The following is a 13,297-nucleotide window of genomic DNA, read 5'->3' on the forward strand; positions in this document are numbered from 1 at the left end:
TGCAATTCCTCAAATCATAGACCCCTTAGATCCAACCATTTCTCATTGTAAAATATTTAAAGATCAAATCATTTTTACCTTGTACAAATATTTACCGGGGGCAAGGAGGCAAAGACCAGGGGCAATGAGGCAATTCCATGCTTGAGCAGCTCAATAATATTGGGGCCAGGGCTTAAATATTGGTAATTGTCAAAGACCAGTCTTCCCACTTGGTGTATCTCAACGTATGCATAAAATAACAAACCTGTGAAAATTTGAGCTTGATTGGTCATCAGAGTTGCAAGATAACTATGAAGGAAAAAAACCTTGTCACACGAAGTTGTGTGCTTTCAGATGCTGTATTTCGAGACCTCAAATTCTAAATCTGAGGTCTCTAAATCAAATTCATGGAAAATTGCTTCTTTCTCGAACACTACGTCACTTCAGAGGGAGCCTTTCATACAACGTTTTATACTATCAACCTCTCCCCATTACTCGTTACCAAGTGAGATTTTATGCTAATAATTGTTTTGAGTAATTACCAATAGTGTCCTCACTTACAGCGAATTGGATGGGTACACCTCCTATGAACATGAGACTGGAGCTGTCAATGTCTAAGACATTGGCCCCCTCTGATGACGACCCTGTTTGGACCACAGGGGGCTCGGTCAGCTCTTGTGCATCAGGATCATCTTCTTTAGATATCATCTTTTGCATCTTGAGAACTCCATCGCGACCAATTCTGGTTCAGAAAGAAAGATAAGATTTAATGAGACATTTTTTGTATTTATTTTGTTTATTTATGTCATCTTTAATGAGGGTAAACTCCGATCAGCGCCTAGCACTGCTTTCCATTGAGGCCCTCATCAGAACAAAAACATATTACACCATCAAAATTTTTAAAAGAGAAAGACAATGTGGTCTCCATCCACAAGGGTTAAAAGACAAATATGCGAAGGAAACGAAATACGTTAAAGAAAATGATAAGAAATGCAAAGTACTAATTTGAACTTGAAATGAGCTCCCAAACATGTTTTTTAATAACTTGTGATTATAGTTTGCTCACTTTTAATGGCAATTTGAAGACCATTTGGTTTACATGGATGAAGTTAAAACAGTCAAGAGTTCTTAAAATGAAAAAAAAAAAAAACACAAGCGGTTGTTACCAAAACAACCTATAAAATTTCAGATTGGACCAATACGAGTTTCTAAGACATTAAAGAGCCGAACAAATCTCACCTCTGCGCTTCAATCTTGTACCATTTGTTAAGCTGAATGGTAGTATTTGATTTGATGGAGCCTGTATCTGTTCCGATGTTCCATCGGTAATACAAGTAGCCATTTATAGTCTCTAGTAGCATGAACTCCTCCTGAATGGTGGGGGTGAATATATCAAGACTTTATGACGTTGATTTGGGAAAGCGTGAGAGTAGTCAAGACAAATAATATTAATTTTGGTTTTTACCCATAAACCGATGTGTATTACTAGCACTGTTATACTCGGTACTTTCCCCCGAGTCCTGTGAAAAAAATATCACAGGAATATAACTCGGGTGGGATTCGAACCCACGACCCTTGCAATTCTAGAGCAGTGTCTTACCAACTAGACTACCAAGATTGCCCGGTAGCTAGAGGCAATTCGAATCCTATGTTTTGGCATCGGATACTGCAATGATATAAGAGATGTTAAATTCGCATAGGGGATACAGAATATTTATTTTGGTTTTTACCCAAACACTGATGTGTGTTAGCACTGTATACTCAGTTCTTTCCCCAGTCCTGTGACAAATAATGCTAAATACTTAATAAAAATGTTAAAGCTATTACCCCTTCCCAACAACAAAAACAACAACAAAAACATCAACAATTTACAACACTTTACAAAATGTAATAAACAAGAGTATCCACACCAGCCCCCTTTCCGCAAAATAATCTGCATCAACAAAAACACTAAAGGCATCTTCCAAACAAGCAACGCTAAAAAAAAAAAATTAAAAAAATACTAATTGAGTATTAAAATAACCAAGAACACTCAACCAATCTCTAAGTTATGTATAAAAAAAAATTTAAACAGATAAGTTAAATAACAAATAGAGCAAATCTCCATACAAACAACAAATAAAAAATAAAGATAATAATTCTACTCACACTTCTGTTGCTTTTGATATAAAACAAGAGATTCGTGAGATCGTCGAAGTTGGCATTGATGATCAGGGAGTTGTACGTCGACGGACTCACTCTGGGTCGGTAGGATCGAGCGCAGTCTCCACTGGAACCAATTGAGACTTTAATCTGAAGAAAACAATTTCCAACAAGTGGATAATTATTTACATGGAAGGTTCTTAAGAAAAAAGTCAGCAGAAACTTTCACATGTGACTTTTTTTTTGCCTACAAACTAGCATTACATTTACCTTCATTTGGTAATCACTTTATCTTTTAAAGGCAGTGGACACTATTGGTAATTACTCAAAATATTTATTAGCATAAATCCTTTCTTGGTGACAAGTAATGGGGAGAGGTTGATGGTATAAAACATTGTGAGAAATGGCTCACTCTGAAGTGACTTAGTTTTCGAGAAAGAAGTAATTTTCCATGAATTTGATTTCGAGACCTCAGATTAAGAACTCAAGGTCTCGAAATCAAGCATCTAACGCACACAACTTCATGTGACAAGGGTGTTTTTTTCTTTCATCATTATCTCGCAAGTTCGATGACCGATTGAGCTCAAATTTTCACAGGTTTGTTATTTTATGCATATGTTGAGATACACCAACTGTGAAGGCTAGTCTTTGACAATTGCCAATAGTGTCCACTGCCTTTAATGGCAATGACAAACTTTCTTGATAAGAAGTACACAAGCTTTCGATAGTATCAAACATTTGAATCTGAGAAGTGTAACACTGACAGTAACAGTCTAAGATTGTGTATTCCAAATATGGATTATTCTTCCTGCGTGGACATAATTGTTCCAGATTTTCAGCAATATCTAAACAAAAATGAGACCACATTTTAAAAATGAACCCTTTTGACAGGGTAGAAGCCTCAACTGCACCAACAGGTTATAGACAACCTCAACGCCATCAACATACAACACGATGAAGCTGATCGTGCTGCCCATCAGGATCGGTCTGGATGGAACAAATGAATTTTTAACATTGCAAAAACCCAGGGTCACACTGTCTCAAGCCGAGTTCGGCCTGAGTAGTGTCAACTACGAGACTAACCTTTGATGCCTGGTTGCGAGCTTGTCGAATCTTTTCTCTGATCATGCTGAGATCTGCGGCCATCATACCCTCTTTCTTCTTTATTACTTGTGCCTGATTATTCAGTGTCAAGGAGAGGTTTCTGATCGTGTTCTGGTTCTCCCGGGAGTACCTTGCTACAAAGTTAAAGGCAGTGGACACTATTGGTAATTACTCAAACAAATTATTAGCATAAAAACTTACTTGGTAACGAGTAATGGGAAGCTGTTGATAGTATAAAACATCTTGAGAAACTGCTCCCTCTGAAGTTACGAAGTTTTTGAGAAAGAAGTAATTTTTCACAAATTTGATTTCAAGACCCCAGAATTAGATTATGAAGCATCTGAAAGCACACAACTTCGTGTGACAAGGGTGTTTTTTCTTCCATTATTATCTCGCAAATTTGACGACCAATTGAGGTAAATTTTCACAGGTTTGTTATTTTATACATATGTTGAGATACACTAAGTGAGAAGATTGGTCTTTAAAGTAAAATATAAGTATAAAGACACTAGGAATCATTTGTGGTTGTAGTTTTGTTTTACTTGTTTTGTGTTATTCATTCCTACCCTTTAGTTTTCAACATTTAAAGCCAAGTTGTGAAACTTTCAGTGTTTCAAGGTTTTAGATGAAACAAAATCATTTGGGCAAACAACTTTATACCAAAGTGAATTTTATCGAATAAGGGGAACTTTTCTTTTGAAATTTTACAACAAGATTATTTTAAGTTTGTTTTTAATTACAATAATCAAAATAAGCAATAATATTTGGGTGATTTTCAAATGTTTTTTAGTATAAACTTTAAAAATAAGAGAAAAAAAATTAAAGTCCGCCCAAAAAATAAAACCAAAGAAAACAACTTAAATCCCCCCCCCAGAAAAAAAATTCCCCCCCCAAAAAAAAAAAAATTCCCCCAAAACCACCCCAATTGTTTTTTTTGTTCTTTTAATCCAAAAAAGGCTGCCCCCTCAAGCAAAACCCACAAACAATATTTTTAAAAACAATCTGCCCCCTGAAAAAAAACAGTCCCTTTAAAAAAAAAAAACGCCCCCCCCAAAAAAAAAAAAAAAAAAAAAAAAACCTTGACTTACTTGCATACTCAACGATGGCGAGAGATTCTTCCGCTCGCATCACATCTCCTTTCGCTCTGTCAACTGTCTTCTCCATTTCAGGAATCTTGTTCATAACGGTTTCCACCGATTCGCTAACACTCTCAAACTTCTGCAGGGCAGACATTGCAGTGTCCATGACTTGCTGAGCCGGTGCGGTCAGATCTATGGAAAAATTATGACGTGCGTTTGTTTTTCATTTGTCAAGATTATGGAACATTGGGGATGTAGGAGGGAGTAGGTTTTTCAGAGAGTTGTTTCGACAGATTTTATAAAGGAACATTACAGAATTGGTTTTGCTAGCAAAACAGTTGCTGGCAGTGTAAGCACTTTATGTAATCCACCATATACATAAACTGACAAACCTTTAGAAGTTCAAGAATGACCGGCCATCTGGGTCACGAGAGAATCGTGAAACACCGATTACAAATTTTGCATTGCATCGTTGCCAAATAAAAATCAATCAAACGCTCCCTGAGCAATAAACTCCAAACGCGAAATTAGATTATTTGTTTCTCAATGTTCCTTTAAGATTCATCTTGATGAGTTGTCAACTTTTTGGGTTAAATTTCTCTTAGCAATTCAGATTCCCAAATATCTTATAATCTTGTCAGCTCCTTGTGATATTGAGCACAGTACTTCTTAGGCCTAATTTTCACTTTATTATTTAACTATTTTTCATTTTAAAACAATTACTAAAAGTGTTCATTAGAAGTTGTAAAAAAAGTAAATTGCTCTTAAAAAAACTTTTAAAAAGTTCCCTTTGATCTCAAGAACAGTACTTTGGATAGAACGCTGAGACCAAATCCACTCTCTAGATTTTGCGACCAAACTCCCCTTACCTCTTTCTAGGGCCGGTAAGGCATTTTTGATGGCATCCAATCGTTGCTCCGCATCCCCAATCCTCCTGGTCACCATGGTAACATCATCCCTCGCATTCTGCAGCTTGTTTTCCAAGTCTTTCACCTTGGAGGCCAAGCCGCTGCTATCCAGTGATAGACTTCTCTCCTTGGACAACAGAGCGACGATGTCAAGAGGGTTTGGATGGGTCACCTAGAGAAGAAGAATTAGATAAATAACAATAATATTATTAATTTTGTTTTTATACCGATACACCAATGTGTGTAAGCACTGTATACTCGATGTGTTCTCGTGTCCTGTAAAAAAATATCACAGGCATTTTACTCGGGTGGGATTCGAACCCACGACCATTGCCATTCAGGAACAGTGTCTCACCAACTAGACTACTGAGGTTGCCCAGTAGCTAGAGGCAGTTCGAATGCTATGTTTTGGCAGCGGGTACCGCAACGATATAAGAGATATTAAGTTTGCATCGGGGATAAAGAATATTAATTTTAGTTTTTACCCATACACCCATGTGTGTTAGCACTGTATACTCAGTACTTTCCCGAGTCCTGTAAAAAAATATCACAGGCATTTCACTCGGTTGGGATTCGAACCCACGACCATTGCAATTCTAGAGCAGTGTCTTATCAACTAGACTACAGAGGTTGCCCGGTAGCTAGAGGCAGTTCGAATCCTATGTTTTGGCAGCGGGTACCGCAATGATATAAGAGTGTACATCTCTAATACATCTCTAATAATAATATTGTTATAAAACTTGTATAGTGCAACATATCAATCCAAGTAGGTGCTCAAGGCGCGACAAAAAGGGAAAAACAAAATTAAGACATAAATTAAACTGTGCCTCATTACCATGGGTTGGTTTTGAAGAAAGTTTTGAAGAAGTTGATGGTTGAAATCGAGCCACAATAGTAAGCTTTACGCACAAGTCATCCATGCAAGCCAAATGCAGACCAGTTAAAACAAAACAGAAATACCGAAACATGAGGAGAAAAACTGGTCGGATGAATATGAAGGGAAAAAAAAGGGAATATGACTGATCATTTACTTGGTAGCTTGCGTTGTTTGCGGCCATCATGGCTTGTCCAGCGGCTATTTCTGCTTTCTCGATGGCTTTAACAATCTCCCCATATGCATTGACGGCTCGTATGGAGTCTTCAGCGTAGTCTTTGGTCGGTTGGAACAATCTAGGCAAAGAATGGAGAAGGAAAACATTTTATAACGTGTCCTGTCTCAAAGATTGAGGCTTTAATGGTTAAGTGTCTTGCTTAAAGGGACACGTTGCCTTAGATCTGGCGAGTTGGTTCGCTCGTCCCCAGCGCCTTGTTTAACCAAAGGCTGGGATGGGAAAACATATCATGCACGCACATTGGTTTAATAATGCGCAGTCCCATCATGCATCACACTCACACTGCACCATATTTCTATGCACTGCATACATGACGTACCTCCTGAACAAGAATCTGTGCAAGTGATTAGCCCATCCCAGCGGTCCTGGATAGAATGGCCCCTGGGGCCGAGCGAAGCGAGTTGGTCAATTAAAAGCGTTTGAAACTGTTTAATGAACTGTTCAATAGATGTAACTGTTTGTTATGAAAAGCATATGGTTGGATATATGTTTTAAAAGTAGAATAAAGTGATCCACACAAACATGCCTCGAAATTGCGTGGTTTTCCTTTTATTTTGTGAACTAACAAGGTCGGCCATTTTATGGAGTCAAAAACTAGACTCCACAAAATTACCATGTAATTTCAAAAACTTGACTCTATAAAATGGCGCGCCACATTTCAGGCTATTAAATCATAATTTTTCAGATTTTTCCAACGCCAAAAAATCTAAAAACGTACTAAAGTAGGGAAAATATCATGGCTGAGTATGGTGTACTAGACCACTTAGCAGCTACTTTCTGATAAAGAGGAAGTAACATTGATCTATAAGAATTAATGTTGACCTACTCTGTCAAGCGGAGAGCCAGTTCTCTTAGCATTTCTGCATGAGCTACGGCTTCGGCTACTTTGTCTTCTAAGCCGAAGGAGTTTTGCTCGATGACTCCCACTTCAAAGTTAAGATCTGAGGTCAGGTTGTACAGCCCTGCTAACTCCTCCATCAATATCTGTTGAAATCAAAATGGAATCAGATGATTTGTGTGTAGTTTTTTTTTTTTTCCAGGACGAAAGTCTGCAGATAATTACCCACGTTCATCCTAGAAAAAAAAACACCACCACACACCGGGGTCGACCCAGGGAAGCTAAACGAACACACCCTATATCAGCGGTTCAGAGCTAAAAGGTCGTTTTTGGAGTTTCTATGGAATTCAAAAAATTCAGGCATATGAGTAACTATCCATGAAAAAAAAATGAAAAAAAGAAAAAAAAAGATAATATTTCTATACTATGGTACACAGATAGTGAAGAAAAAAAGAGGAAAATCAAAACAAAAAAAAAGAAGAAATTGGCTTAAAAGAGGTAGTCTCACATGCTTAAAAATTCCTTTTAAAAATTCCTTTTGAGCTCCGGGTAAATGTTGTTTATTTATCAAGAGTGGTCTCTAAAGTTATTGCTTAATAAAAAGTAACATAACATTCATTCTAATTATTTATTTATTTTTTTTTTTTTTTTTATTTTTTTTTTTCCATTTTTAAATTTTCTTATAATGCCCTTTAGATCATCACGAAATATGAAATTGCTTTTTAAAAACGACTTTAATACCGAGCCAACGATGTGAAATTGTAATAATATTAACAACAATTATTAAATGTCACATGTTAAATTGCAGTCGTGTAAATAGCATTTTAAAACCATGCTAAAATTCAGCGAGGGACCACTGTTAAAATTGCTGTCGTGTGAAGAGCACTTTTAGACTCACAACTCCTGAATAGTTAGCTCGAGCAAGTAAGTCCCACGCTGCCAGAATGGTTTCCCTTCCTGTAGTGATGGCCACTCCACTCAAATCATCAAGAATAGACATTTCAGTAGTAGCGTTCTGGGGGAAAAAAAAAAAGTCTCAACATTAGAACAAAACCGATTTTTAAGTAGGATTTGAAACTTTGCATGGTGGAAGTTGAGAGAGTTTTTGCGGTAACACTGTGTGAACATCTCATTTTGATTTACGTTGATTCTGAAAAGAACCAGTGGTTAACGGCAGTGGACACTATTGGTAGTTGTCAAAGACTAGCCTTCACAGTTGGTGTATCTCAACATATGCATAAAATAACAAACCTGTGAAAGTTTGAGCTCAACTGGTCATCGAAGTTGCAAGATAATGATGAAAGGAAAAAACACCCTTGTCACAAGAAGTTGTGTGCTTTCAGATACTTGATTTTGAGACCTCAAATTCTAAATCTGAGGTCTCGAAATCAAATTCGTGGAAAATTACTTCTTTCTCAAAAACAATGTCACTTCAGAGGGAACCGTTTCTCACAATGTTTTATACTATCAACCTCTCCTCATTACTCGTACTACCAAGGTTTTATGCTAATAATTATTTTGAATAATTACCAATAGTGTCCACTGCCTTTAAATAACCAGTAAGTATTTCCTAGATTTGGTGGCTATATTTTTAGAAAGCATTTTTTTTAAGTTACATTGAAAGCAGTTTGTGCTTTTTTTATTTTACTGTTTACTTTTTCTTGTATCTTTGTACAAGCTGGGACCTTAAAGAGAACAAAGGTTACCACACTTAATGGGCCACAGAGTTGAAACTAACAATTAAAAAAATAAATACAATAAATACCTTAATCAACATCATCAGTACATCACTTAATCTGTTGATATCGCTGGCGTTGTCTGATTTGCTATTGGCGATCCGGCTCTCGGCAATCAGAAAGTCCAACTTCTTAGTGAAGTTTGAGATGTCAGAGTAGGTGTGGTCGATCAGTGATTGGAGATCGATGAAGTCATCCAAGAGGTGCATCACTTTAAACAGAGTCTTATTGGCTTCTCTAGAGTGTAAAAATAATAAGGATGTTTTAAAGGATTTGAGTACTTTTTTTTTTTAACACAAAACACAATGTCCACAGGTTTACATTTAAGACACTGGACAGAAATGGTAATTGTCAAAGACCAGTCTTCTCAATTAGTGTATCTCAACATATGCATAAAATAACAAACCTGTGAAAAATTGAACTCAATTGGTCGTCAAAGTGGCGAGAGAATAGTGGAAGAAAAAACACCCTTTTCACACGAAGTTGTGTGCTTTCAGATGCTTGATTTCGAGACCTCAAATTCTAATTCTGAGGTCTCGAAATCAAATTCGTGGAAAATTACTTCTTTCTCGAAAACTATGTTACTTCAGAGGGAGCCGTTTCTCACAATGTTTTAAAAGCGCTATTTAAAAATGAGTTATTAACTGAGTATACAGTGCTTACACACACCAGTGTAAGGATAAAACCAAAAATAATAATCTCTTTATCTATTCAAATCAAAATTAGGGATCAAATCAAAATCTTACAAGACTTCTTGTTCAGCGGAGACTTGAGCCGCCTCAAAATCTCTGTCTCGTATTTCCATGAGGATCTGGTGTGCTTTGACCAAGAGTAAGGCAGACTCGTCTAGGGATAGCTCCAAACCGAGCTCCTCCTGAGCGCCGTGTATTTCACGCACAATTTCTACAGAGAAAAACAACCAGAAAATGCGACAAAATTATCTCCGTGTGCTTTGACCAAAAGAAAGGAGGACTCAAATGTTGTTTTTTTTATGTTTTAGTACAATCTCCTTTTTATATTAAATAATTATATTTTGATCAATGCCAGGGGTTTGGTTTTACACATCTCTTGATGACAGTTTTTATTCTTTTTTTTTAACCTTGACAGCCCTTGTCCAACTTGTGTCTAAAGATTTAGAATTTAAAAAAAAAAAAATTTTAATTGTTGCTTCAAAATATCCGTAATAAGATTCATTGTTACTCCTTTTATTTGTCAACTTTTTTAGATTATTATTAAACTTGTACAACTTGTCTGTAATTGGTTTATAGTTTTATTAATGTCCACAACAGATATTAACCTTGTAATTAGACGTTCAGCTTTGGAATTGCAAAGACAAAATGGCCCAGCAAAATAAAAAAAAATTTTTGTTATCTATGGACTTTTATTTAACGAAAAAGCTGAAAAGTTGCCCATTTTCATTCTTGGCAAATATTGTTCTCTAACGCCCCTTTTGTCTTTTCAATGTGTAATTGACCTTATGCATTGACGTCGTCCAGCTGTCATCTTAACGGCAAAACAATGATGAAACATCAAAACGCACAGATATGTACGCGCAGTCCATGGATCCGGCCAATGAACGGCTGCTTTTCGACCTCTTGGTGAGGGCGCCCCTTCTGATATGACATCATGTGCATAAGGTCTATTGTAATTTCTATTCATCGAGAGTGAAATAAACAAGATTAAAAAAATAGAAGAAAAGCAAACAGTTGAGAAGCTTTTATTTGAGATACAATACCTTGTATGTGCTGAGATATTGCAGTGAAATTAGCCTCAATTTCCAACGCTCGTCCAGCGGTTTTCATTGTCTCCATGTTCAGTATGTGTGCAACATCAACAATCTTATTGCTCTAATAAAAAATGGTAAAAGGAATGATTAGAATTTGAAAATTACTCAAACTAAAACTTTTTTCTGTACAAACACAAAACTAAGAAAATATTTGTTGGAAAGGAATTAATAAAGTGGTGTAGATTCTCTTTACTTCTTACAATCCAACACAGTTCTAATGACTACCTCTAACTTGATTACATCGCTTAACCCCATACCTAAAATATTTTCATTCATTTGCGGCTTATTATTGAATCATTGTGAACCTAATAATTATATCATACCTCATACTATATTGTCTTTGTAATTTTGACATAAATGTGCATTATTGTATTGAATGACAGCATTTAAATAAATGTTACTGAATGAATGAATGAATGAATGAATGAATGAATACTTTGTACGATAAGGAGAACTAAAGCGGTCTCTTGGTATGATTTTGAAAGTGGTTACCTTGGTTTCAAGTTTGTCTGCTGCCTCCTGAAGGGCTCTGATGTCAAGATGCCTGAGAAGACGTTTCTCTGTGGCATTCAGGGTTTCTTGGTAGCGCAAGACTTTCTCCTGCAAAACAAAAACAACAAATGGCCCCAGGTCTTATCTCATTTTTTTTCACACTGGGTAAATTTCTAAAATGATTTGGGGTTGAACAAATAGGGAGACATGGGGACTAGATAGTTCAGTTGGTAGAATGCCAGTTTACAGACAAAATTACTGTTCTATGAAATCTGCCCCTGTAACCAAAAGATGTTTGAATTGTGAAACCCAAACAGACCTATTATGTTTTCTTGGATCTTATGGGTGTGGGAGAGAGGGGAAGGAAGAGTGCAGAGATGTTCTTTTATTAGGGAGGTTTAGCTGCACGTTCCGCGTGAACGTCAGAAAATTGTGTAGTTAAAATCTCACGCTTTAAGCATATGTGAAGTTACAATTTTTCACGTCATCTACGTACGTGCAGGCAGACGCCATACGTGAGCATGCAATAAGCCCAAAGTGGCGACATCACCTAGAAACAGCACAACTTTTTGACGTCCACTATTACATATTTGCTTGTGTAACGTGCAGCTAAACCTCGCTATTACCTTGAAACGCTTTGTAGCATTTTCAATCTCTTGAAGTCTTCCCCATGGTGCAACGAGGATCTTGGAGACGTTAATAGCCAGCATAAGTTCATCCAAATCATCAAGGTCCGTAAGCAAAAGACCAGTGCAGTTGTTATAACAAGCTGGAAAAATAAAACAAGAACTTTTTCAGCGAAGTTTTTAGAGCTCAGCACAGAGGCTTTGGAACTCCCTACCAGAAACTGTGAAACTCTCCAAATCACTCAACATATTCAAGAACAGTTTAAAAACTCATCTTCATAGAGAAGCTTTTTGTTAAGTTAATTTCTTATATTTTTTTGGGGCTTATTACTTCTTCTTTTGTAGAGCAGCGCAGTGAGAGCCGCTTGCAGCGGATATACCGGCGCTGCAAAAGTGTCCATTATTATTACTATTATTATTATTATTTTCAAAATAAACTGATTTAATCTGCTCGGCTCTTCCATGGCAAAACAGCCTCACTCAAACATTTTGGTTTATTTTTATAAAATCATTTCTTGGTAAATTTATGGTTTTTATTTTATATTTCTTATTTTTTTGGTCATTTCAAAGTTTTAATAATAATGAAATGAATATAATAATGAAAATACATCTAGTAACAGTAAAGTTTTGAGCAATTTCTTTACGGCAAAACATCTTCTTATTATTTGCTTTTTTCAAGTCAGGCTGTTTTACTCTAGAATCGAAGTGAAAACATTTTTTCAATCCTTACATGAGCATCCTGTTTCCGTGACAACATATCCCGATCCTTCATCACACTGGTCGCAGTTTTCACCGGTAACTCCCTCTGTACACAAACACAGCCCGGTCCCCTTGTCGCAGATTGTGGACACCGAGCCAAAGACGTTACAGTCACATGGCTGGCAGGTACCGCCGGGCGTGTTGGGGTTGCCATAGTAACCATCATCGCAACTGAGCACAAGAAAGCAAAAGAAAAAAGCCTTGTCACATTTTTTTAGTTTTGATTTGCACCGAGTACTTTATCGTATTTCTTTTTTGCCAAATGGTATTCATTTCACTTAATGAGTTCCCTTGACGTTCCAAATACAACAAAAGAAACCCGTCAAAAAGATGACATAGCCCGATTTTATGGGTTAGCCGGGAATATTGTATTACCAGTTCAAATCCTATCCAATAATTGGCTTTAGTTGTTACAATTGTACCATTTACTGTCTATAAATATGTTAAAGGGTCTATGTACTTTTTGTAGGACAAAAAACACAATGTCCACAGATTTACACTAAACTTACACAGTTTGGATATAACGATAGTAGAAAGCTTCCGTGAAAATATTACGCTGAGGTGCTGTAGTTTTGGGGTAATGAGTAAAACAATGTCATGTAAATAATTTTCGTCTCATGAGACAAAAAATCAGTCTTAGCATTTATAACATTTTTTCATTATATTGTTTTACTAATTTCTCAAAAACTACAGCACCCCAGTAGGTAATATTTGAAGGGAAGCTTTCCACTATCAT

At 36.5% G+C, this 13,297-nt stretch overlaps 1 protein-coding gene across 4 annotated transcripts in view; it reads right to left on the reverse strand.

Moving 5' to 3' along the window:
* Positions 1–13,297, reverse strand: part of LOC139952429 (laminin subunit alpha-2-like) — a 147,182-nt gene that overhangs the window by 57,293 nt on the left and 76,592 nt on the right. For all 4 annotated transcript variants that reach the window (XM_071951557.1, XM_071951555.1, XM_071951556.1 and 1 more), the window contains exons 32-46: positions 12,533–12,732; positions 11,803–11,945; positions 11,177–11,284; positions 10,634–10,745; positions 9,645–9,801; positions 8,928–9,135; positions 8,061–8,177; positions 7,151–7,308; positions 6,244–6,382; positions 5,174–5,384; positions 4,314–4,496; positions 3,205–3,359; positions 2,128–2,271; positions 1,219–1,349; positions 541–721 (exon numbers count right to left, since the gene is read on the reverse strand). In XM_071951557.1, the coding sequence (XP_071807658.1) occupies positions 541–721; positions 1,219–1,349; positions 2,128–2,271; positions 3,205–3,359; positions 4,314–4,496; positions 5,174–5,384; positions 6,244–6,382; positions 7,151–7,308; positions 8,061–8,177; positions 8,928–9,135; positions 9,645–9,801; positions 10,634–10,745; positions 11,177–11,284; positions 11,803–11,945; positions 12,533–12,732 (2,347 nt within the window). The remainder of the gene's footprint in view (positions 1–540; positions 722–1,218; positions 1,350–2,127; positions 2,272–3,204; positions 3,360–4,313; positions 4,497–5,173; positions 5,385–6,243; positions 6,383–7,150; positions 7,309–8,060; positions 8,178–8,927; positions 9,136–9,644; positions 9,802–10,633; positions 10,746–11,176; positions 11,285–11,802; positions 11,946–12,532; positions 12,733–13,297) is intronic.

This window comes from Asterias amurensis, chromosome 20 (genome assembly GCF_032118995.1).
Source record: "Asterias amurensis chromosome 20, ASM3211899v1".
NCBI lineage: Eukaryota > Metazoa > Echinodermata > Asteroidea > Forcipulatida > Asteriidae > Asterias > Asterias amurensis.